We start from the raw sequence: 23,901 nt of genomic DNA, 5'->3' as shown, positions 1-23,901 counted from the left end.
CGGTCTTCACAACAGCCCTGTGAGGTAGGTAAGCAGTTTCCCTAACAACACACGAGCAATAAACTGTATTATGAAGAGCTGTTTGGCTTGGAGAAGTCAAAATATCTTTCACTTTCCTGGGGAAAAGAGAGCCACAACTACCTTCAAGTAAGAGTGGATTCTTTATGGTAGAGTGAGATCAACTTGGGCCATGGCACCAAGGGGGCAAGGATCAAAGGATCAAATTATAAGGAGGACATTCAAGATGAAACAGATTTTTCTAAATATAATGTAATGCTGGAGAAGGAATTCAAACACTGGATGCAGGTGAAACAGACAGCTGCTGAGGTATCGATCAACTGTGTCCACTAACTATTCTCTTTCTCCTCTGTATTTTTCCACTTGTTTCACCTCCTTGCTCTCTCTCCTTCTATCCGATCCCGTATACTGGTGCATTCACTCTTTTTTCCATTCAACATTTACTGGCTTGCACTGTCCAATACAGTAGCCACTAGCCACAAGTGGCTATCTAACTTTGTTAAACTTAAAATAAAAAAACTGAGTACTGAAGTTACACTAACTACATTTCAAGTGCTCAGTAACCATGTTAGTAGCTACCACATATTTTTTTTATTGAGATGTAACTCATATATAACATTAAATTAGTTTCAGGTGTACAACATGATGAATCAGTAGGGCTACCATATTGAAAAGTTCTACTGGGCAATGCTGTTTCACACAGCTGAGGTAGTGACAGTAGCCACAAGAATGAAAAATCTTGAGTTCTTGACCTTGAGGAGCTTACAACCTACAGGAGAAAAAGACCCACCCAATATTATTTTTTCAAGAGCTAACAATGAGCTCTTGTTGGAAATCGGGCAGTTTGCTAAGCACTTTCTAGGACTGTTTAGCTGCAACGCTCCTAATACCATAAAATAGGTGTCATTATTATGCTCATTTTACAGAGAGGGCAGTAACTTGCCCAACATGTGAAGAGTATTGTAAGGCCTCATGACCAAGCCTATGTGTAGGGCCACAAAAGAAGTTGAGCTAACCTCCATTTGAGGATTTTAAGGAAGATTAGAAACGGGAGAAGGATTAAAACCCAAGTCTGTATAGACCACGCTTACCCAACATGTGGGCTACAGACTACATCAGAATTACTTAGGATGCTCGTTAAAAGCACAGATTTCCTGCATCTGATTAAGAGATCTGGGGGCAGGGGCTGGGAACCTACGCTTTAATCGAGCTCGCCTTCTCCGCCCCAAGATTCTTTCCTATTCATTAAATGAGGTTTGAGAGCCCCAGTCCCCATCACTGGGTCCCCTTGTTCCGCTTTCCCCTGTCTTCCCTGCCTTTAATCTGACTACGGATCAAGGTTGGAGACTGTGCTGCGTAATCTCGGACAAACCTCTCGGAGCCTCAGTTTCCCCATGCGTGAAATGGAAAGCCCGGCGGGCCTGCGGCGCGGCTGCTAGAAAGCCATTCAAAGTAAGCGCCCAGAAAACGCGGCTCTAGCCTGACGAGTCCCGCCCCTCTCTGCAGGCCCGGACTGCCTACCCTCGCAGATCTGCTCCCACAGGTTCTTGCCCAGCGGCTCCGCACCCTGTCCGGGCGAGACGGGTAGCTCGGGGGATACGGGGGACACGGTGGGCACTGGCGTCCGGGTAGCATCCGACGACTCTGTAGAGCCAGCCGGTTCCTCGCGAGGACCGGTGCTACTGCTCACCCGCCCCGGGGCCGCCATGGCCACGGTTTCCAAGGCAACCGCCCTCCCAGCAGGGCTGCGACCCGGAAGGACCCAGAATTCACGGGGGCGAGCCAGAGACTCGAGATTAACTTCCGGGTCGCGGCGGAGCTGGCTTTCACGTGGAGGCGGGGAAGATTGGCCTGAGGGTGAGTGCTGAGGGGCGGCCCAGGCGGGGAGGCGCGGGGTCTGGAGATTCGGCTTGGGGACTTGCGGGGCAAACTAACGGAAAAGCGGGCGACTTGCACCCCAAATCCACACCACCAGCCACCAGCGCACGCTCCGGCCTGAGGCCGCCGCCTTCTGGAAGTTCTCCCGCCTTGGAGTGGGGCCAGGAATGCGGGTAATCCCTCCGCGCGTGTGTATGCGCGCGGAAGCTTTGGCGCTGCCGGAGCCTTAGAGGGTCCGTTTCTCCTCCCGGCTCCCTTGCTTCCCGCTAGTGAACCTGCCGTGGTGGTGGGGTGTTGGTTCCATTGTGCAGAGCACAGGCTCTGCGGGCTGGGTTCGAATCTTTTTTTGTCACTTGCTGGCTTTAGGACCTAGAACTGGTAAATTGAAGTCTCGAAGCCTCAGCAAGTCCGTGCGATGGGGCCTTCACACCGGTCCTCAGGAGGCTACCGCGAGATTTTAAAAGCGCTTTTGGAGAAAGTGCTGGTTTTTACTGGAGACACTGTAAGGAACATTCCTCTTCCCTTAGAGTGAATACATCTGGGCTCGCTGGGTTAAGGAGGAGCGTATTCAGTGCTAAAGAGGAGGGAAGCTTAAGGGGATTAAATTGACCACAGCCCCCCTTTGGCTTCTTTGTTCCAAACAGGTCTCTTGACTATTCCCCCCACCTGAGGCGCTCTCCGCTCTCTTGACTCCACCCTCTCTAGGTTTGCACCTCCTTCTCTTCCTTTGCAGGCCCCTCTTCCTCTGCCCTCCTGTTTCCCTAAGGTGTTGTCTTAGGCTCGTTGTATTTGAGGCTTAGTTATCATCCATACATTTCTAAGTTTTTCTTATCTATGTCAGCCCCATCACCCCTGAGCCTCAGACCCACACCTGTTCACTGGACAGTCTTCTTTTGGATATCTCAAGGCATCTTTGCAAACCAGCCTGTCTCCTGCAGCCCCTAATCACCCTCCTTCAGTTCCTTTTTCTTAGGATTTAACACCACCGTCCTGTAGTTGCCCAAGCTGGAAACTTCTGTACTAGAAACTTTACTGACAACTGATGGGTCAGATTAGATTAACTCCATTGCCCTGACCTCACCACTAGCCTTGATGTTATCACTTGTGTCTTCATTATCACACATCTTTTCCTCCTACACCTTCTTGAGAGCAGGTGTTTTTTTTTTTTTAACAGTTAAGTGTTTGTTTTTGTTTTTTGTTTTTTACTTCTGAGGGAGTGCGCGAGTGCGCACAAGCGGACGAGGACAGAGAGAGGGAGACACAGAATCCTAAGCAGGCTCCAGACTCTGAGCTGTCCACACAGAGCCTGATGCAGGGCTTGAACCCACAAACTGTGAAATCATGACCTGAGCCAAAGTCAGATGCTTAACCGACTGAGCCACCCAGGCACCCCATAGCAGGTGTTTTATCTTGTTCATCTCTGTATCTCTGGCATTCATTTTTTCGGTGAGTATTGAACACCTGCCATGTGCCAGGTACAGAGCTAGGCTCTGGGAATAGAGCAGAAAACAGGATAGGAATGAATGACAGGGTTCCCTTGACTTTCCAGGTGCTCCTGGCATGAGTTACAAATGAATTTGAGTCATAGTTTGGTCCTGGCCTGGCTCCTTGAAGCTGCTAATGGTGAGTCAAGTCCAGTCTGCAGGGTTCTGAGCCTGGAGAGCTTCAGGATGGAGAGCCTTTTGAACTATGCCTCCCACTGTCCAAACCTGGGGGATATTTTGTTTCTGGATTCCCTGGGTGTCTCCATGTCACCTAGTTCAGGGAACAATAGGAACTGGGGTGTGATGAGTGACAGAAGTAGCCTAGCTGGAAGCTAAAGTGTACTTGAGGGCCCTCGCACAGTTGCCTACATGACATTTCCCCAAAAAAGCTGGACATTGTAGGTTGCTCTGTGTCATCTCCCATTGTTAAATATTGGTAATTTGAAAATTTAAAAACAGTGAAGCAGGCAAGGTGTGGCCCCCACACCTTCTCCCCCTGGCAGCCTTTGATCTGGTTCAGTCCCTGATGATGGATAGGGAAACTGAGGCCCGGATAAGCCAACACTATGTGGCAAGAGAGTGTCAGTCACCATTTGAACCCAGGTCTTGTCTGTCCTAGCTGGGGCTCCTTCCATATCTTGCTGCTGCTCATACTACTAGCCACATGGGAAGGTAATTAGGAGGGTAAGTCATCCAGCGTGCAGGTGGGGGAAGTTAATTTCCACACACAAAGGAAAAGCTACTTAGGTGAACCAAGGTAAGGAGTTAATTGTGCCACAGTTACTGCCTCTGGTGGGAATTGGCAGGAAGAGTTCACCTCAGGATTTCTGTTCCCTTCAGAAATTGTCTGTCTGATTTGACTGCAGTTGTGTCCTCCCTGGCTGGCACAGGGTAGCCAGTAAATTTGTTGGAATGGGTGACTAGGCTCAGAGATCTGAGAAGGGGGGTTAGGAAAAGGAATCAACAGTGTACCACTTTGCATGGATCACTTCTCCCTTTGAGAAGGAAGTGTTATTTCCCCCCATTTTCTAGATGGGGAAATTAATGTTCAGGGAGGCTAGATGATTAGCTTAAGGTGAGGGAGCAGTTTCAATTTGAACTTGGGCCTGTCTGAATTTAAACTCCATTCTACTTCTTTGATCACATTTTTCCATCCCTTAACATTTCAGACTAGCCACTCAGAAACATGGCTTTTGGGGCACCTGGGTGGCTCAGTCGGTTGGGTGTCCGACTTCGGCTCTTGTCATGATCTCACGGTCTGTGGGTTTGGGCCCTGCATTGGGCTCTGTGCTGACAGCTCGGAGCCTGGAGCCTGCTTCGGATTCTGTGTCTCCCTCTCTCTGACCCGACCCCCCTTTCATGCTCTGTCTCAAAAATAAACATTAAAAAAAAAAGAGATGGTGGCTTTTGGTACTACCTAACTGAATTGTACACGGGGATTTGGTAGGGGATAACGTGTACCATTTCTTTTCAGGAATGATCACTAAAACCCACAAAGGAGACTTGGGCCTTGGGCTCCCAGAGAAAAAGAAGAAGAAAAAGAAGGTGGTCAAAGAACTAGAGACTCAATACTCAGTTTTAAACAGTGACAATTACTTCACTGAGATCTGTCCCACAAAAGCCACATCCCCCTCAAAGAGTGTGGTCCTGGGACAGGCATCTGAGATGCCTCTAGTGAAGAAAAAGAAGAAAAAGAAGGGACATAGCACCCTCAGTGAGCAGCACTTAGAACCTGAGACCACATTACGTGCTGGACGGACAGAGAAGTTGCCGAGCCCCAGGAAGCAGGCTCTTGGTTCATCTGAGTTCCAAGGTGGGGAGAAGAAAAAGAAGAGGAAGTCCTTATGGCCTCCAGCCATGTCCCCTGGCTCGAGAGTGAAGACCTTCCCGGACCCCAGACAGGGCGAGGAGGTGACCAGCATCAGCAAGAAGCCCAAAAAACACAAGAAGGAGAAAAAGGCCCAGGAGGCTGCAGCCTTTTCAGCCAAGGACCCTTGGTTCTGTGAGTCTGGGGATTCTCTGTATGCTTGCTCGGTGGGGAAGGATGGAGAGGAGCAGACAGCCTCAGGGCGGAAACGGAAGCAGGAGAGCCCCAGGGAGCACAATGTGAAGATGAAGAAGAAAAAGAAAATCCACCAGAAGGGAGACACCTCCCTAGGGCACCTTGAGCTCTCCAAGTCCATTGAGGGCATCCCCAGGAAAGGAAGTAAGAAGCCAGTCAAAGTTGAGGCTCCAGAATACATCCCAATAGAACATAACCCCAAGTCCCCTGCAAAAAAGAAAATGAAGGCCAAGAAAAAGGCAGAGCAGCCAGGCATTGAGGAGCCAGCTCTGAGGAGGAATAAAAAGAAGAAGGAGAAAGAGAGCAGAGTAGCAAGAGAGCCTTGTAAAGAGGTAAGCTTTTCTTCAGAAGTAGACTCTGCTTGGGTGAATAAGGGTGGAAGTGGGGAGTGTGTGTGTGCATTCGTACACAGGCACTCCCCTTTGTAGCTGCCAGAACCCTGATTGAACTGACTTCAGCCAGAAAAGGGTATTTGTTGAGATATGTAACTGGAAAGGTTAAAAGCTATTTAGTTTCAGGTATGGCTGGATCCAGGTACTCATGCACTATCCTCAGTAATAAAGGTATCCCTTGCTATTGAAACTCTACCCAACTTCTCACTATCTTCTCTTAGGGTCTGAATAGATACAAATTTTTCAGATGAATCACTCTCTTTCTGAACTCTTTTGCCACTTGCTGTCCAAAACTCAGGAACCAAATAGTTTGAGATAACATGGTGTCCAAGCCTATCTGAGTTTATTTTCTGTGCTCTGTTTACATGATTTAGAGACCAAATAGGTTTGGATTGCAGGAGATGCCTGTGTGGCTTTCCCCAGCTCTGGGCTTTGTATTTTTTTCTTCTAGTGGGTTTTAGTCACAGACAGGCACCTCCCACCTCCCACCCGTAGCAAGACAGTCTCAGCAGTTCCAGGATTTCATCCTAGTAGTTAGACTACCCCCAAAGGGAGAACTGTAGCCCCTCTGAAACGATTACAAGAAAATTCTCAGGGCTGCTGTCACATGCCTCAGGTGATCATCCAAGCTGGAAGCCCTGATCTGAAGCTGGGGGGAGGAAACTAGGGTATTAGTCCCACTGAACCCCACTGTTTGAGGTCGGGGGAAGACAATTCCTGGGAGGAAAACCCAATCCTAATTACCCGGAGGAAGAGAATAGTTGATGGTCTGGCGAAGACAACAGAGATACGTTGTCTCCATCCTGACAGGCTTCCTTGAGTGGGGGAGAGAAGGGAGGAGATGAGCCAGAGCACTTGGACTCCACAGGTCCACATCTGCCTCTATTTGTGTCAGGACCACACCTTCATTCCTGTTTTTGGAATAAGTGAGTGGATGTGCAGGGGGAAATGAGATTGTATGTGTCCTACTCCAAGCAGATGTCTGGCCTGTTGGGGTAGCCAAGGCTGATGTTGAACTCTTACTGTGTGCCTGGCGGTAGGCTAATGCTCCCCATGTATTAACCCGTTTAATCCTCACATCAGTCTGGTGAAATGGCTGCTGTCGTTCTCCTCGTTTAACAGACAAAGATACTAAGGGAGGAGTTAAATACCTTGATCAGGATCATCTACCTGTCAGGGTGGGCTTTCAGCCCAGTCTGGCTTTGGAACTGAAGGTTTCATCCTTTCTCAGAAGCTGCCCTGTAACTTCCCGTAGATGGTAGAGCCATTAGAGCCCAAGAAGTGACCGTCTTCTATTAAACAAGCCCTGAGTTCTCTTCCCAGTTCTGCACCGACCAGCTAGGTAAGCTCAGACCAGCCACTGCCTTGTGGTCCTCAAGTAAGAATGATGGCTAACGTGTATGTAGTTGTTACTGAAGGATGGCCCTGGCACTGGCGGGGGCTCCGTTAATACCAATTGAAGGATGAGCCCCCTGGAGCAAGGTCATCAGGAAGTGTCTGGGCACCTCAGCTCAGCTTGATAGGGTTGAGGAGGGCAGGGGCGGCCTCCTTTTCAGGGCCTACAAAAGGCAGTTCTGGTTTCTGGATTTTTCCCAGTTTTGTCCTAGTCCATTAGACTTATTTCACTGGTCTCTTTCATTCAGAAGCTCTTGGGGCCAAGAGGAACCCCAGAGGCTGGGAGCCCAACCCCCATCAGAATCCCTTCTTTCCAGAGTTCAGTGAAAGGTGGTTGGTCCCCTCTGTTTAACATCTCCTGCCTTGGGGGCTCTGCTGCCTCAGACAGCCCTCTGAGTCAGGAAATGCACACATCTTCAGGGTCTGGATGGGTGATGTGAGTAAACAGAGCCTTCCAGGGATCATCACATGTGATGCTGGGTGCCGCGCAGAGCACATTTAAAGTCAGGCTGCGAAAAGATGGCAGTTGTCATGACCAAAGGATCAGGGAAAGTGGCCTGGGGTCTCACTTTTAGAGGGTCCCATGGGAGCTAAGATCAGTGAGCAAGTTTGACACATGCAAACATGCCCAGGGCAGGCCCAATGAGGACACCACATGGGAGCGGAGTTGTGTGAGGGCTGTTGGCTGTGGTCATGCAGAGGGAGCAACAGTGCAGAGGTCCTGGAAGGAGCAGAGACTGGGGTAGTAGAAGCTGGGAGTTTGGGAGGGGCCAAGGAATAGAGACCATAGAGGCCACAGGAGTCTAGATTTTTGTGTAAATAGGATAAGAGCCCCTGGAGAGTTTTGGGGAGTAGTGGGGTGATGTGATCTGATTTTTTAAATTTTTATTTTTTTAATTGAGATATAATTGACATATAACATGGTGCAAGTTTAAGGTGTATATACGATATGATCCGGTTGAGTTTTTTTTTAAGATTTTATTTTATTTACCTTTTTGTTTTTTTAAGTTTATTTATTTTGAGAGAGAGAGAGTGAGGACCCCAAGCAGGCTCTGCACTGACTTTGAGGAGCCTGACTTGGGGCTCCAACTCATGAACCACGAGATCATGACCTGAGCTGAAATCAGGAGTCAGATGTTCAACCAACTGAGCCACCAGGCCCTGAGATTTTGTTTTAAGTAATTTTTGTACCCAATGTAAGGCTTGAACCTTCAACTGCGAGATCAAGAGTTGTAATGCTCTACTGACTGAGCCAGCCAGGTGCCCCTCCAGTTGAGTTTTTAAAGCTCACCCTAGTTGTTGTGCATAATGGAGCAGGGTTGGGGTGGAAGGGGGTGAGGAAGCAGGAGTTAGAGACTGTTGTGTTGTCCAGGTAGGAGGGAAGGCAATGACTAGGACTGGAGTGGGGGTGGGCACTGGAGGAGAGAACTGGATTTAGGTTTGCTGGCAGGGTCCCCGCCCTGCCCACCCTCACCCCAGTCAGGGCCCCAGGCTTACCTGTCCCCTGCCAGTCTGTCCCTCCACCCCCATCAGCAGGGCCCTTGGCCTCTCTCCTCTTGCTGGTGTGGTGCCATGGGAGATAAGATGATGTCTGTGGCAGGAAAGGTGTGCCAAGCCTTAGGAGACCTGTGTCAGTTCTGTCCCTGAGCTGTGGGGGTTACTTCATGATAGTCCTGTCACCTCTCTGAATCTTAGTTTCTTCATATGTTAGGTCAGTGCCGTTGTCTTGAGAGGAGAATCAGAAATGTGGAAGACAGAATGTCAGAAGTTCTGTTGGTGGCAGGGGTTGAGGTGGTGCTGCAGTCTTGGGACTTTTCTGGATTATCATGATCTCATCCTGCTGGGCTGCTGGGGCAGAGGCCATCGTATGCTTGACTCTTCCTCCCTTTGCCCTTTTGTGCAGGAGCCTGACACAGACTTAGAGGTGGTGTTGGAAAAGAAAGGCAACATGGATGAGGCGCACATAGACCAGGTACGGTCCAGGTCCTCATCCCCCTCCCAGATGTCTTGCCACCCACCAGGCACACATTTGTCTCCTCCTGGGCAACAAGATCCTGGTCCCAGAGGTGACAAGGAACCCAAAAGCCACCAGCCAGCTCTGGAACACCTCAAGTGGCAGGGGACTTGTGGCCTTCCCCACTTGATGCTGGGAGACCCTTTCACTACCACAGCTTTGGCTGAGGGGCTATCTGATCATTGAGAATCTCAGGCTGAGTGTTTCCCTTAAAATTGCTGCAGGAGAGACAGGAGTATGACTCCAGGAACTGCAGCCAGGGCAGGGAACATGCGCTCAGCCAGGCCCGTGCATTGCCACCTCCTGTCCTCAATTCAGGAACACTTAGAGAAGTTATTCTGTTGTGGCTCAGCTTCTGCTTCTGGCGTGCCTGGATCTTTAGGTAGATGAATCCTATAAAGGAGCATGACTTTCTGGAATTGGGGTCTTTGTATGATCCTGGAGCAAATGAGGCCAGGCAGGACAGTGGTAACAGCAGAGGCTTGGCTTTGGACCATTACTAACATCCTTGGGCAGTCACTGACCTTACTGACCCTCTCGTGTAGGTGGCTGTGAAGACCAGACGCAGTCATGTTTGTGAGGCAATCAGCAGGGGCCTGTCTTATATCTGCTTAATAAGGGGCACCCATTACCCTGACCACATCCTCACGCTTTGTCAGCAAGTAACTGCTGGAGAGAAGCAACAGGGTGTGATGCAGGGATGACCCCTGTCTCATGGCCCTTCTACTCCAGGAGAGAAAGAAACCAGTGACTACTAGGAAGTGAGCTGAGTATGTGGGAGCCTAGAAGATGTCACAGAATTTCCAAACCTAATGCCTTTGGAGTGCTAAGGAACTCTCCCTGGAGGCAGGGGCATCGGAAGTAGGACCATGCCGATCATTAAGGGGATGCTGACAGAGCCCATTCCAAGGCCTGGCACAAAGCACAAACCCCTTAGAAATGGGAGGTCCCCAGCCTTTTGCAGGTCATAGTCATGCGGCTCCCCAGGGTCAGGGCTAACTGTAATGAGGACCGAGAGGACAGAGGCGGATGGGGGGGTGGGGCGGCCCTGCCTCTCTGGGCTCTGGGCCCCTTCCCTCAGTTCCTTTCGCAGGTATCCTCCCCCGCTCAGGATGTCAGGATGCAGCAAGCTGCTGGAACTCAGAGTCCTCATGCCCATGTACTTCTTATGGGCGATGCCCACCAGCAGCCCCTTTGCTGCTGACTTGTGCCTACTGTTTACAATTTTTAAGGAAACTTAACCGTTATGGGTGACAGATTACCTCAACGTAAGTGAAGCTTTCTATTTTACCTCTGCCTTTTTTCCCTGTAAATGCTGAAAGTTCACTATGTTAAAACATTGCAACCTAAAAAAAATAATGTGACCTGAAATCCTATCACCTAAGAATGGTCACTGTTAACCCTTTGTTACTATATTTTTCTAGATTTTTCCTTTGTAACTATGTGTAATTTTAAAGCACTGTGTAATCATGCTACGTTATGTAGACCATTCTCTTTATTTTTTTATTTTTATTTTTTTCAACTTTTATTTATTTTTGGGACAGAGAGAGACAGAGCATGAACGGGGGAGGGGCAGAGAGAGAGGGAGACACAGAATCGGAAACAGGCTCCAGGCTCTGAGCCATCAGCCCAGAGCCCGACGCGGGGCTCGAACTCCCGGACCGCGAGATCGTGACCTGGCTGAAGTCGGACACTTAACCGACTGCGCCACCCAGGCACCCCCCCCCCCATTCTCTTAATTTTTATCATTTAACTGGTGAATTGAATTTCATTTTGTCTTAGGCACATCTGTATCACTCTGCATCTGGAGCATGGCTCCGCTATAGGAATATGTTATCATTTTTTCTCTCATTTTTACAGTTGTCACTTTGTTTTATATAGTTTTCAACTTACATAAGTGGTCACTTTGTCTCGCAGCCTGTGGCAGATTAGAAGGGAGGAGGAAAGGGCACAAATTGGGTCAAAGTTCTACCTGAACCCTTATGAGGGAGAAGGAGACCCTGGATGCTTTTTTTTCCCCTAATTGAAGTACAGCTGACATACCATATTATATTTCAGGTGTACAGCCTAGTGATTCAACAATTATATCCTTTAATCTATGCTCACCACAATAAGTGTAGCTACCATCTGTCACCTATACAAAGTTATTACAAGATTACTGACTGTATTCCCTATGCTGTACTGTACTTCCCTGTGACTTACTTACGCGTTTGTACTTCCTAATCTCCTTTATCTGTTTCGCCCAGCCTCCTATACCCCTCCATTCTGGCAACCACTAGTTGTCTGTTTTTATGAGTCATTTGTTTTGTTTTGTTTTCCAGATTGCACATATAAGTGAAATTATATGGTATTTGTCTTTTTTCTGTCTCAATTATTTCACTTAGCATAATACCCTGTAGGTCCATCCACATTGTCAGAAACTGGCAAGACTGCATTCTTTTTCATTGTTGAGTAATATTCCATTGTGTGTGTGTGTGTGTGTGTGTGTGTGTGTGTGTGTGTGCGTGCGCGTGCACACGTGCATGTTTGTGCGCACACACACACCACAACTTTATCCATTCGTTTATCAGTGAACACATAGGATGCATCCATATCTTGACAATTGTAAATAATGCTGGGATAAACATAGGGGTGCATATATCTTTTCAAATTAAGTGTTTTCCTTTTCTTTGGGTGAATACCCAGAAGTGGAATTACTGGCTTGTATCATATTTCTATTTTTAATTTTTTGAGGAAATTCCATGCTATTTTTTTATACTGGTTGCACCACTTTGCATTCCCACCAACAGTGCACAAGGGTTCCCTTTTCTCTGCATCCTCACCAACACTTGTTACCTCCAGTCTCTGATACTAGCCATTCTGACTGGCTTGACATGATACCTTGTTATGATTTTGATGTGCATTTTCCTGATGATGTTGAACATCTGTTCATGTTTTGGCCATTTGAATGTCTTTGTAAAAATGTCTATTCAGGTCCTCTGCCCATTTTCTAGTTGATTTTTAAGTTTATTTATTTTGAGAGAGCATGCCCATGCAAGCAGGGAAGGGGCAGAGAGAGAGAGAGAGAGGGAGAGGAAGAATCCCAAGCAGGTTCCCCATTATCGGCACACAGCCCAACTTGGAGCTTGATCTCATGAACTGCAGGATCATGACCTGAGCTGAAACCAAGAATCAAACGCTTAACCAACTGAGCCACCCAGGCACCCCATGTATGAGTTCTTCATATATTTTGGATATAAAGCCCTTATCGAATATAGTATTTGCAGATATGTTGATCCTTGCAAATTAGTTGATCCTTGAACAACATGGGTTTGAATTGCACGAGTACATGAATACACGAATTTTTTCAATACAGTGCTGTAAATGTACTTTTTCCTTTGATTTTCTTAATTACATCTTTAGCTTTATTGTAAGATTATAGTATGTAATACATATACAGAATCTGTGTTAATCAGCTGTTTATATTACTGGTAAAACTTCCAGTCAACAGTAGGCTACTAACAGTTAAATTTTGGGGGAGTCAGAATTTATATGTGGATTTTCAATTGTGCAGGGGGCCAGCGCCCCAATCCCTACTTGTTCAAGGGTCAACTGTATCTTCTCCCATTTAGTAGGTTGCCTTTTTGTTAGTTTGTTGTAGTTCTAATTGTTTTTATTGCCCTTGCCTAAGGATACAGATCCAGAAAATTATTACCAAGAATTTTTTGCCTTTGTTTTCTTTTAGGGGTCCTATGGTTTCAGGTTTCGCATTTAAGTCTTTAATCCATTGTGAATTTATCTTTGTGTATGGTCTGAGAAAGTGGTCCAGTTCATTCTTCTGCATGTAGCTGTTCAGTTTTCCCAACACCATTTATTAAAAAGACTGTCTTTCCCACATTGTTAGATCCTTGGATGCTTTGTCATAGATTAATTGACCTATAAGTTATTTCTGGCTTCTCTTCCATTGATCTCTGGTTTTGTGCCAACACTATGCTATTTTGATTACTGCTGCTTTGTAGTATAGTTTGATATATGGGATTGTGCTACCTCCAGCTTTGTTTTTCTCTCTCAGGAGTTACTTTGGCTATTCAGCATCTTTTGTGATTCCATATGAATTTTAGGATTGTTCATTCCAGTTCTGTGAAACATGCTATTGGTTTTTTGATAGGGATTGCATTGAGTCTGTAGATTGCTTTGGATAATATGGACATTTTAACAATGTTAATTCTTCCAATCCATGAGCATGGTATATCCTTCCATTTATTTATGTCATCTTCAAGTTTCTGTCATCCATGTCTTAAAATTTTCAGAGTATAGCTCTTTTACCTCCTTAAGTTTATTCCTAGGTGTTTGATTATTTTTGATGCAGTTGTAACTTGGAGTGTTTTCTTAATTTTTCTTTTCAGTAGTTCGTTTTTAGTGTATAGAAATGGAACAGATTCCTGTATATTGTTTTTATATCCTGCAACTTTTACTGAATTCATTTATTAGTTGTAATAGTTTTTTGGTGGAGTCTTTAGGGTTTTCTATATAGATTATCATGTCATCTGCAAGTAGTGTTAGTTTCATTTGTTCCATTCCAGTTTGGATCACTTTTGTTTCTTTTTCTTGTCTATGGTGCCCGAGACTTCAGTACTGTGTTGAATAAAAGTGATGAGAGTAGACATTCTTGTTTTGTTTCTAATCTTAGAGGAAAAACTTGAAGCTTTTCACCATTGAGTATGATGTTAACTATGTGGCCTTTATCATATTGAGGTATGTTCCCTCTGTATCAACCCTATTGACATTTGTTACCATGAATTGATGTTGAATTTTATCAAATGCTTTTTCTGCATGTATTGAGATGAGTATGATTTTTATTCTTCATTTTGTTAATGTGGTGTATCAAGGATGGATATTAAACCATCCTTGCATCCCTGAGATAAATCCTGCTTCATCATGGTGAATGATTCTCTTAATGTATTGTTGAACTCAGTTTGCTGACATTTTGTTGAGGACTTTTGATCTATGTTTGTCAGGGATATTGGTCCTGGAAGCTTTTATATCAAACAGCAGGGTCATTAGTATGCTGATGGTGGCCTTGAGCCATGCTAGCAGCATTGCATAAGATGTACCTGCTGTGTACCAGGCACTCTATTAGGTTCTTAACATTCTGCACCCAACAATTTAATGTTGGGCAGGGAGGTTCTCTGACACCAGCAATTCTTGGACACCAGCTGGGTGTCCTACAATTCAACTCCAATCTGACACAATATATATGGAGATAGTGTCACATCCCACAGGATAAGGACTCAGTCTCACCAGGCTACTACCACCCCTTGGCAGCCTGCTATATAGATGGGAGGTTCTGATGACCCTGTCCTTGGGTTCTATTAATTTGCTAGAGCAGTTCACAGAACTCCGAATCATTTCACTTACTAGACTGTTGGTTTATAATAAAAGGATACAAATCAAGAAAAGCCAGATGGTAGTGATACATATGGCAAGGTATGGGGAAATGGCACTAAAATTTCATGCCCTCTCCAAGTATACCGCTCTTTACAAAGCTCCATGTTTTCCACCATCCCAGAAGCCCTCTGAACATCCTGCTCTTTTGGGAGGTTTATGGAGGCTTCATTACATAGGTGCAATTGATTAAATCATTGACCATTTGCTAATTGATTCAGCTTCCAGGCCCTCTTCCCTCCCTGGAGTTTGGAGGGGGGATTGCAAGTTCCAACCCCCTATGGTCATGGGGTTGGTTCACCTGACAACCAGCCCCCATCCTCAGGTGCTTTTCTTCATTAGTTCTCCTCATTTACATAGCATAAGACACCTTGATTGCTTTCCTCACTTTGGAAATCCCAAGGGGTTTAGGAGTTCTCTGCAGAAACTAGGATGACAACCAAATATATATTTATTATACATCATAGCACAATTCTGTTTCTGCCATTTATCCTCCAAGGTAGCTGATATTTCTATTTGCAGATGAATGAATCTAAGTACAAAAAGGTTAAATGACTTATCTAAGTGCTAAGTTTCATACTAGCCTTTTCCTTACTCCAGTGTTCTTTCTAGAAAACAATGCTATCCCGAAAGTTAACTACTGTATCTTCTGTATAGGAAGGCAGGGCTTCAGGCAGTTTGCTTTGGGGAAGTTTCCACCCACTATGGCTGTTACAGACAAAAATGTTCTGCTGAAGGTGGATAAGGCTCAGTTTATAGGAAAGTTCATTCTTAAAGAATGGCAAAAAAAAAAGAATAAATGAGGCTGCCCATTTTAGGCCAAGGGATTGCAGCCTTGGGATGCTTAGAAGATTGTTCCCGACAAATGCCTGCCCCAATTTGCAGCAGAGGAAAGCTCCTCTCCCTCTTGCCACGTCCTGTCCTCCTGCCCTATCTCTGTGCTCTGTTTTAAGCTCAAAGGAAAACTTCTGTGTCCCATTTCCCTCTTTTCTTTGCTCTCCCTTGCTCAGGTGAGGCGAAAGGCCTTGCAAGAAGAGATTGATCGTGAGTCGGGCAAAACGGAAGCTTCTGAACCAAGGAAGTGGACAGTAAGTTCAATGTCTGCTGGGTGACACACCCCGGCATCCTGACTCCTCCTTCCTCGCCTTGTGGCATGAGCAGCAGAGTGATGGGAGACAAGACCATGGGAGTCCAGGCCCCAGAGGCTGTCCCAGTCTGCCGTTGGGCTCTCTTGACTGCAGAGCTTGTCTTGAGCTAACTTTCCTCCTTCTGAAGGGGTGCTTGCCTACCTCCTAGAGAGCTGGCTAAGCCAGAGAAGCATCCTGAACCTTTGTCTCCAGCTCTGGATGGATGGGATGTCCCACACATTGGTCTCTGAGGGCATGTGATAAGCGCTTTCCAGCAGTGGATAGTGATCTCAGAAGGCTTCTTGGACCAGGGTAGGTGGCAGAGGCAAGAGCTATGTGGTGGCAGACCTCTCTCAGGACTGCCTTCAAGGTCCAGTTGGAATGGGAGATTCTAAACCAGGCCTGAGGAGATGGGACAGGAGGGAGTACTGTGCGAGGACACAAAGTCAGGCTGAAGCAGGGTGAGAGGGGCTGTGGGCAGGTCTACACCAGGCCAACCTCGACAGCTGTGGCCGGAAGCTTGTACGGAGACTCTAGGTGCAGTGAGAGCTCCTGGAGGGCATGTGTGTAGGGGAAGTGGGGAGCTGGTTAGGAGGCTCGGCCTGCAGGCCTGAGGACTGGGATGGTGGCAGAGGACAGAGAGAAGAGACAGCTTCACAATCCAACAAGACTTGCTAATAGTTAATTGGATTGGGGAGAGGGAAATAAGGATCTAGATGACAAGGAAGGCTTGCTTTCTTGCCCTATCTTAAGCCTTCACAGTTTAACACAGGAAAGAACAATTAATTTGGATCAAAAGACCTGAGTTCAATTTCTGGCTCTGCCACTTTCTCGTTGTGAGACTCTAGGGAAGCAACTTCCCCTTTTGGAGCCTCAGTTTCCACATCTGTAAAATGGGACTTGTACTCTCGCCCAGTGGGATATGGAGAGGGCCTTTGTTATGTGTCTTCCCTCTGGGTGTCTCTTCTCTTTCCATCCTCTTGAGCTGAGCAGAGCTGATAGAACATCCTTATTGAGTTGAGGAAGGCAAGAAACAGGGCAGCTAGTGGCCCCAGAGGCTGTACCTAGAAGGACCTGATGGGGATCCTAGGGCACAGGGGCTGGCATCTGCTGGGGACACTTTAGGTGGCATTGCCTCCCAGGACCTGGGGACACTTGACAGGTGAGGCCTGTGGTGAGGATTCCAGACTGGCTGTGCACCCCTGTGGGAGGGCCCCTTTGAGTGGGTCAGCAGCCCTTGGAAGAGCTAGTTTCCTCAGACCCAGTGCAGGGCTGTCAGAGGTGGTTTCTCATTCTAGAAATTGTAGGCCTGGGAAGCTGTTAATTATGCCTCCATCTGGGCCGCTGTGAAACTGGAAGAATTTGTCACTGATTCACTCAGGGCAAGTGTAACAATGATTGGTTTTTAGTATTCTCCCAAAACCGATCTAGAAATAAGTGCTAGGCTGGCATTTGTCTTGCAAGTGGAAAGTTCCCAGGCAGCATGGAGGTCAGCAGTCGGGGTGGGGTGGGAAGAATGACCAGTTTTTGAGAACTTAAAGTATGCCAAGCATTGTGCTCTGGGTTGCTGGTGTAAAAACTTGATTTGATCATTAGTTAAAGCCCTGTGAGAGGTGTATTACACTTCTGTATTGTAGATGAGGACATTGAGGCTCAGAGAGGTTAGGTGATTTGAACAGAGTCAGCCAGGGCGGGCTTGATCCCTGGGTCTGTGTGACTTCAAAGTCATAATTTTCTTGAGCTGGGTTTCTTGCTATCTCACAGGTGTGAGAAGGAAAGGGGTCTTTTCTTCCGCAGCTGCTCTTAGGAGCTGTCTTGCATTTTCTTGAACATGGGTGACTCATGTATAGGTGGTAGAGTACTCTGGACATGAATTGGGACCCCCTTAGTCCTGGACTAGCTCAGCCTCTGGCTTGGCTGTGTGACCCTTTACCCCCCTGGGCCTCCACCCCCCACTATAAAGCGCAGTGCTCATGGGAAGCAATGTGCGTTTCAGATTCCCACTTGCTCTCCTCTTCCCTCCAACTGACAGCAACCTGAGGGCAGAGTGGCCAGCTGGGAGGTGAAGTGGTTGGAGGTGAGGTGAGGTGTGCCATACTCTTTGCCATGAGTTAGGGGAGGAATGAAGCAAACAGGCAGCTCCGTGTTTAAAGGTGGGCCCTGGTGTTGGCCAGACCCGAGATGGAATTCTGGCAGGGTCATTGATTAGGCTTGTGCCCCCAGTTAGGCTGCATACCTTCATTTCCTTAGCAGTAAAATGAAAATAAATACAGTATTCCTTACACGGCTCTTGTTAGAATGAAAAATATAGTCTGTTGATGTGCTTGTGAGCACTGTGCCACAGTGAGCATTTAATCAGCTGGATCCTCCTTGTTGAGGCTGGGCTTGGGGAAAGGATGGGGCTTTGGAAACCAGGAAAATGACCACCTTTTTCTTTTAACACAGGGAACTCAGTTTGGCCAGTGGGATACTGCTGGTTTTGAAAACGAGGAACAGAAACTGAAATTTCTCAAACTTATGGGTGGCTTTAAAAATGTGTCACCTTCATTCAGCCGCCCCCCTAACATGACCGGAAGGCCCAATATGGCTCTCAACAAGAAGGCGGCCGACACTCTGCGGCAGAACCTCCAGCAGGACTACGACCGGGCCATGAGCTGGAAGTACAGCCGTGGCGCTGGCCTTGGCTTCTCCACCACCCCAGACAAAATCTTTTATATTGACAGAAACGCTTCCAAGTCCATCAAATTTGAAGATTAAACTCTACTGTCTTGTCCTTCAAAACAGCCAGAATTGCTTTTATTATTCAGTTGTGCAAATGAAAGCCATTTTACAGTTGTCTCGAGTCAAACCTCTGCAGAGATTAAGGAAAACTTTGCCCATGTGCTTGGATGAACTGAGGTCAGGGAAGCTCATGTTTCAGAAGTCAAGAGAACATGTGAGTGGCTCACACTTACTATTTTCTGTATTAAGCATTCCATCCCTGTTTGAAGACCTCAGCATATAGAAATAATAGCTAAATGTCTTGAGTGCTTAGTATGTACCATGTACATACTAATGTGTTGCCCCTGCATTAATGTATTTAATCTTAATAATTATGGAATAGGTGCTATTATCCCCATCTTATAGATGAGGAAACTGAGGTTCAGGGATGAAGTAATAAAATTGCCCAGGTTCACCCAACCAGTAAGTGCCAAGTGTTGTACTTTTGTGCCCCAAGTCCTCTGTCACTATTCACTACTCTGAATGTCCCCCTCTATTCCTTTACCAGGAATACTCACTGGAGATTGAAATCTCTTTTGATTGAAGAAACAGAAGTTTTATTAGATGTCTAAATCCCAAACAGGAAGTAGAATTAATGATAAACAGGGAAGAGCAAACTCATTTTCTTTTCCCATCTTGGAGGAGCTACTGGCAAAGGGGGGTCTGAATTGTCACCAAGCAGATGTGACTGAGCTTCCTCTGCTGTTAGGAAATGTGTTTCTAAACCAGTTTTGCCTTTTCTGACTTCCTGCTTTCCATCCTCTGTGCTAAGCTTGGATTTAGTCTTGATGCTCTTAACTGAATTCTGAAAAAGGCATTTTTAGAGAGACTGTTAGTCTTCGTGAACCAATGACAAATTCCCAGGGATCTGCTTATTCTTTGCAACCATGAGGAACAGAATCCTAGGTGACTTATGTGGCAGAGGTGTCAGGATGTGTGGAGGATGACACAGGAAGTTGCCTCCTCATGATCACATTTCCATGCCTAGACTCTATAGGCAGCCCCACAGAGCTCCAGGTACAATGACCTGAACGATACGACCACCTTCTTTCCATTCACCTAGCATTTTGCATCCCAACATACAGTTTATGAGTGGGACATTTTCACATCACTTGACGCCTATAGTCATCCCAGCTCAGCAGCCCAACTAAACAGCCAGGATATTTAATCTCTCACTTGGCAGGATGTCCTTATGTAGGGAATTGATGCATCAGCTCAACAAAGAAACATTCTTCTCCTCTCTGCTCCATCCATCCTGTTGGCTTCATCAAGCTGGTGGAAGAAGGGCTGGACCAATTTTAAGTTGGATATCAAGACAGTAGAACATTCCAGAGGAAGAAGAAAAACCTTATGACTCAAGGAAACTTCCAGAAGACCTTTCATCATAACGCATTGCCCAGCAGTGGGTCATATGCCTATTTCTGAGCCAGCCCCTGGCATGTGGACGAAGATGCCCTCCAGGCAGGTCAGAAAGAAAGAGTGAAGAGCAGGTGCTGGTGAGACAAACGTGGGGTCGACTACTGTCCCACTGGGTGGGTAGAGGTGAGGCAGGCCTGCCCTGACTAATAAACACTGGCTAGGTCGAGAGTCCTACAGTTCTATGCTAGTAATGTCTCAGGTGGGCACATCAGCCAGAAGGTGAGTTGGGCCTTTGATGGATTCAACTTTGAGATACATAATGGAAGAGGCCATCTAATTGCCTAGAAGGTAAGGTTCTGCAATTGAGTTAGCTCCTTCAGAGAATCTTGTCCTTTCACAGGGGAATAAATCTCTCCTGGCCTTGATCAACACTACAGGAATTTACTCCCTATACTGTCTGCTTTAATTGTTTTTAGCTTGCTGAGAGATCACACTACAGTTAGGGCCTGCCTTGGCTTATCAGGGAAGATTGTGCTCAGCCATCTCTTGGGTGATTCTGGAGACTGGCTGATTGTCCACTGTCTTGTCCTCATAGTGATAGTTCTCATTAGGATGTGATGGTCAGACCTTTCTCCTCCTGCCATTTAGTACTAATAATCTGTGTGTAATAGGATTTGACTTTCAAACTCAGTGTATCCCCATTGGCTGAAGAGATCTGCTGGCTGAGGGGAAGGTTTAGTATAGTCTGTTTCTAAAGCAGGGTCTAGCCAGAGAAGGTTGAACAGCCAAGATAGCAAGATGGGCAGTGTCCTCAGAATGGACTTAATCTTACCTCTGCTGCTCTTACCGGTGCAGATCATAGTCAAGTTAGCAGGTCTCTGTCCTGCAGCAGTCTGCAGTCCCAGGAGGATTTACTCTCTGAGTGTCCTGGGTTAACTGGGCTTCTCTCCTTTGTAAATTAAGCAACATCGGCTTGTGCCACTCTGCCCCTTTTCCCTATGTCCAGTACCCTCAATCTGTCTGCAAGGGTTTTTGTGTTTTTTTTGTTTTTGTGTTTGGTTTGGTGTGATTTCCCTTGTTCATGATGTCTCCACTGAAACAAGACGGTTTGGGGATTTTTATTCAGAACCAGGGCAGGAGAGATCGGACATATATAGCACAGCCAAGGTCTTGGTTGAATATTTAATAGCCCTGTTCTCAAACTTGTTGGCTGTTTGTCCCTCAGGGATTTCTCAACTGACCAACTTTCCATGACAGGGTCCTTCCCTCCATACAGTTGCCCTTCCTTATCCAGCTGTCTCTGAAACCTCATGATTCTTAACCACTGTATTCCTTGGAGTGATTCCTACTGTTTCTGCCTTAGCCCACTGGACTCTGCCCTGAGACTTCCTTTCCATAACTAGAGTGGCCCATCAAAAGTATTTGCTAGATAGACAGCATTCTCTAAAAGAAATTGTGTATTCAACTTTACAGACATAGAATTAGGTTTGTGGTTGGCAGAATAATGAGCCTCCATTCTCCCCCTGGACAAGATGACCCCTCCATTGTCCCCTGGGACAAAATGACCTTGTCCCAGTCACCAGGACCTGTGATTATGTTAGGACACGAAAGGGAGTTTGGGTAACAGATGGAATTAAGGTTGCTAATCAACTGACCTTAAAATAAGATTATCCTGGATTATCTGAGTGAGCCCAGTCTGATCACAGGAGTCCTTAACTGTAGAAGAGGGAGGCAGAAATGTCAAAGAAACTTGTAAGAAAAACTCGGTTGCTGGTTTTAAGGTGGAGGCAAGGGCCATGAGCCGAAGAATGCAGGTGGCCTCTAAAAGCTGGAAAAAGCAAGAAAACAGATTGTCCCCCAGAGCCTCCAGAAGGAACAAAGCCCTGCTTTAAGGGTAAGCCCCCTGAGACCTGTTGGACTTAGGATCAATAGATAATCAAGGTGATAAAATTGTGTTGTTGGAAGCCACTATGTTTGTGATAATTTGTTAAGGCAGCAACAGAAAAGTAATCTAGGTCTCATACAGAACTTTTCCTCAGTTTTAAAATCGTATTTCCTAGAATATTTAGAATTTTATTGTTTCATTATCCTTTGTGATAACAGTAGACTTCATCCCCTGTAGGCTATGGTTTTCAGAGTTTGGCTAATTGATTCAGTAATGGGCTGAGGAAAACCACAAAAGGTCACAGAAGATCTAAGCTTTGGTCTGGGACAGGTGTGACAGATGGTTCAGAAGCTCCTTTGGTGTAATGCGTATTCACCCTAATATGAAAGTCCAAATTCATATCAATATAAGAACATTACTCAGGCTTGGGAACAAATGCTGTCTGATGTGTAACCTCAGAGTAGAAGGAAATGACTTAAAGCGGGTAATTTGTGAATTTGCCAGTTGTGTTTCATTTAAATAGTATCTAGTAAAAGTGGCATATGAAATAATTTTAATGGAAATAATTTTGTGAAATAAAGATCAGTTGATAATATTTGAGCAGTACCACCATGTTTTTTTAATTTCTTTATGTTTTGTTCAGTAAAGGGGAGCAAAAGGGTATCTGCTGTTCTTTGTTGGAGGCTGTTTTCTCAGGCTGGGGACAGGGGTGAGGAGGAAGTTCACTATTAAATAGGCCAGAAAATCCATAGCACATTCTTGGTCCTAAGTGTTCAGTAAAAATATGAGTTTATGTATTTTTTAATGTTTATTTATTTTGAGAGAGGGAGCAAGCAGGGGAGGGGCAGAGAGAAAGGGAGAGAGAGAATCCCAAGCAAGCTCTGCACTGTCAGTGCAGAGTCCAGCTTGGGGCTGGATCTCCTGAGCCAAAATCAAGAAAGAGTCGGACGCTCAGCCGACTAATAATTTTTAATTTTTTTAAATTATTGTAACCACTAATACTGAGATTTTGTGAACCTGTAATCCTGCATTTCACAGGGTAGAGATGAGATGTGATTTATGTCCAGTGAATATCTTCCAGAAGTACAAAAGTTTGGGGCACTTTAATCCACAATTTGGATAAGATGGATGCATTTTCCTGAGCACAGGCTGTGAATCACCACCAATCAATATTAATGCTCTTAGTTATTTGGAATAAAATGTCAGTGGAAGCTCATCAGTAGTAGTACAGACTCAGATTCCAGATTCCAAAAATCTGGTGGTAAAAAAGTAGAATCACATGCAGTTTAGAATTATGGCTGCAAAGCAAACGGGGTAATATGTTTAGACAAGTTTTCTTCTGGATGAAGAGAGTCAGAAGTAATTAAATGAACAATCGTGAACATAAATGTTCCTTTGGGAGGTTTATTCAGTTAAAATATAGTTTCTGCTGAAGCCACAGAGGGAATTGCAGATTTGACCTCACTTTCTCCTTTAACCCACCAATGTGTTTTTTTTAATTTATTTTTAATTGAAGTATAGTTGACATGCAATATATTAGTTTCATGTGTGCAGTGTAGTCATTTGACGTTTATATGCATTAAAAAATGCTCCCCACGAAAAGTGTAATTACTGTCTGTCACCATGCAAAGTTATTACAGTAGTATTGACTATATTCCCTGTGCTGTACTTAATCCCTGTGATTGATTTATTTTATAGCTGGAAGTTTGTACCTCTTAATCCCCTTTGCCCATTTCACTCTTCTTCTCACTCCCCTCCCGTCTGGCAACCACCAGGTTTTTCTTTGTATCTATGAGTCTGTTTCTGTTCTTTGTTCATTTGTTTTGTTTTTTAGATTTCACATATAAGTGAAATTACATGATATTTGTTTTTTTCCAACTTATTTCATTTGGCATAATACCATATATGTCTGTCTGTGTTGTTGCAAATGTCAGGATCTCATTTTTTTTTTTTTATGGCTGAGTAACATTGCTCTGTGGGTGTGTGTTTATGCACCAAATCATCTTTATCAGTGGACACGTAGAATGCATCCATATCTTCTGTTGTAAATAATGGTGGGGTAAACATAGGGGTGCATGTGTCTTTTTGAATCTGTGTTTTTGG

The 23,901-nt window shown here is 45.7% G+C and overlaps 2 protein-coding genes across 11 annotated transcripts in view; one reads left to right on the top strand and one right to left on the bottom strand.

Annotated features, from left to right (window-relative positions):
- Window positions 1–1,726, bottom strand: part of IQCK (IQ motif containing K) — a 122,334-nt gene extending 120,608 nt beyond the window's left edge. For 3 of the 5 annotated variants that reach the window (XM_015067196.3, XM_027043138.2, XM_053213596.1), the window contains exon 1: window positions 1,540–1,726. In XM_015067196.3, the coding sequence (XP_014922682.2) occupies window positions 1,540–1,726 (187 nt within the window). The remainder of the gene's footprint in view (window positions 1–1,539) is intronic. The other 2 variants (XM_027043137.2, XM_027043139.2) reach the window with 2 other exon arrangements.
- KNOP1 (lysine rich nucleolar protein 1) lies at window positions 1,724–22,404 on the top strand. 6 transcript variants are annotated; one of them, XM_027043140.2, is made up of 6 exons: window positions 1,861–1,875; window positions 3,446–3,519; window positions 4,855–5,774; window positions 9,133–9,201; window positions 15,678–15,755; window positions 18,240–22,404. In XM_027043140.2, exons 2-6 carry the CDS (start codon window positions 3,468–3,470, stop codon window positions 18,549–18,551), a joined length of 1,431 nt encoding a protein of 476 aa, XP_026898941.1. In that variant the 5' UTR covers window positions 1,861–1,875; window positions 3,446–3,467; the 3' UTR covers window positions 18,552–22,404. The 6 variants fall into 6 exon arrangements, with proteins under 6 accessions (XP_014922684.2, XP_053069569.1, XP_053069570.1 ...); XM_015067198.3 differs by lacking the exon at window positions 3,446–3,519 and having other exon boundaries at window positions 1,724–1,875; XM_015067199.3 differs by lacking the exons at window positions 1,861–1,875; window positions 3,446–3,519 and adding an exon at window positions 1,891–2,069.
- Window positions 22,405–23,901: the final 1,497 nt, after the last annotated feature.

Source organism: Acinonyx jubatus, chromosome E3 (assembly GCF_027475565.1).
Source record: "Acinonyx jubatus isolate Ajub_Pintada_27869175 chromosome E3, VMU_Ajub_asm_v1.0, whole genome shotgun sequence".
NCBI lineage: Eukaryota > Metazoa > Chordata > Mammalia > Carnivora > Felidae > Acinonyx > Acinonyx jubatus.
This window is presented reverse-complemented; position numbering and strand designations above follow the sequence as displayed.

Coding starts and splice junctions, on each gene's coding strand:
- KNOP1 (XM_015067198.3), top strand. CDS start 1,725: ATGGCCACGGTTTCCAAGGCAACCGCCCTCCCAGCAGGGCTGCGACCC. Junction 1,876..4,854: donor CGGGGAAGATTGGCCTGAGG/GTGAGTGCTGAG, acceptor ATTTCTTTTCAG/GAATGATCACTAAAACCCAC. Junction 15,756..18,239: donor CTGAACCAAGGAAGTGGACA/GTAAGTTCAATG, acceptor CTTTTAACACAG/GGAACTCAGTTTGGCCAGTG.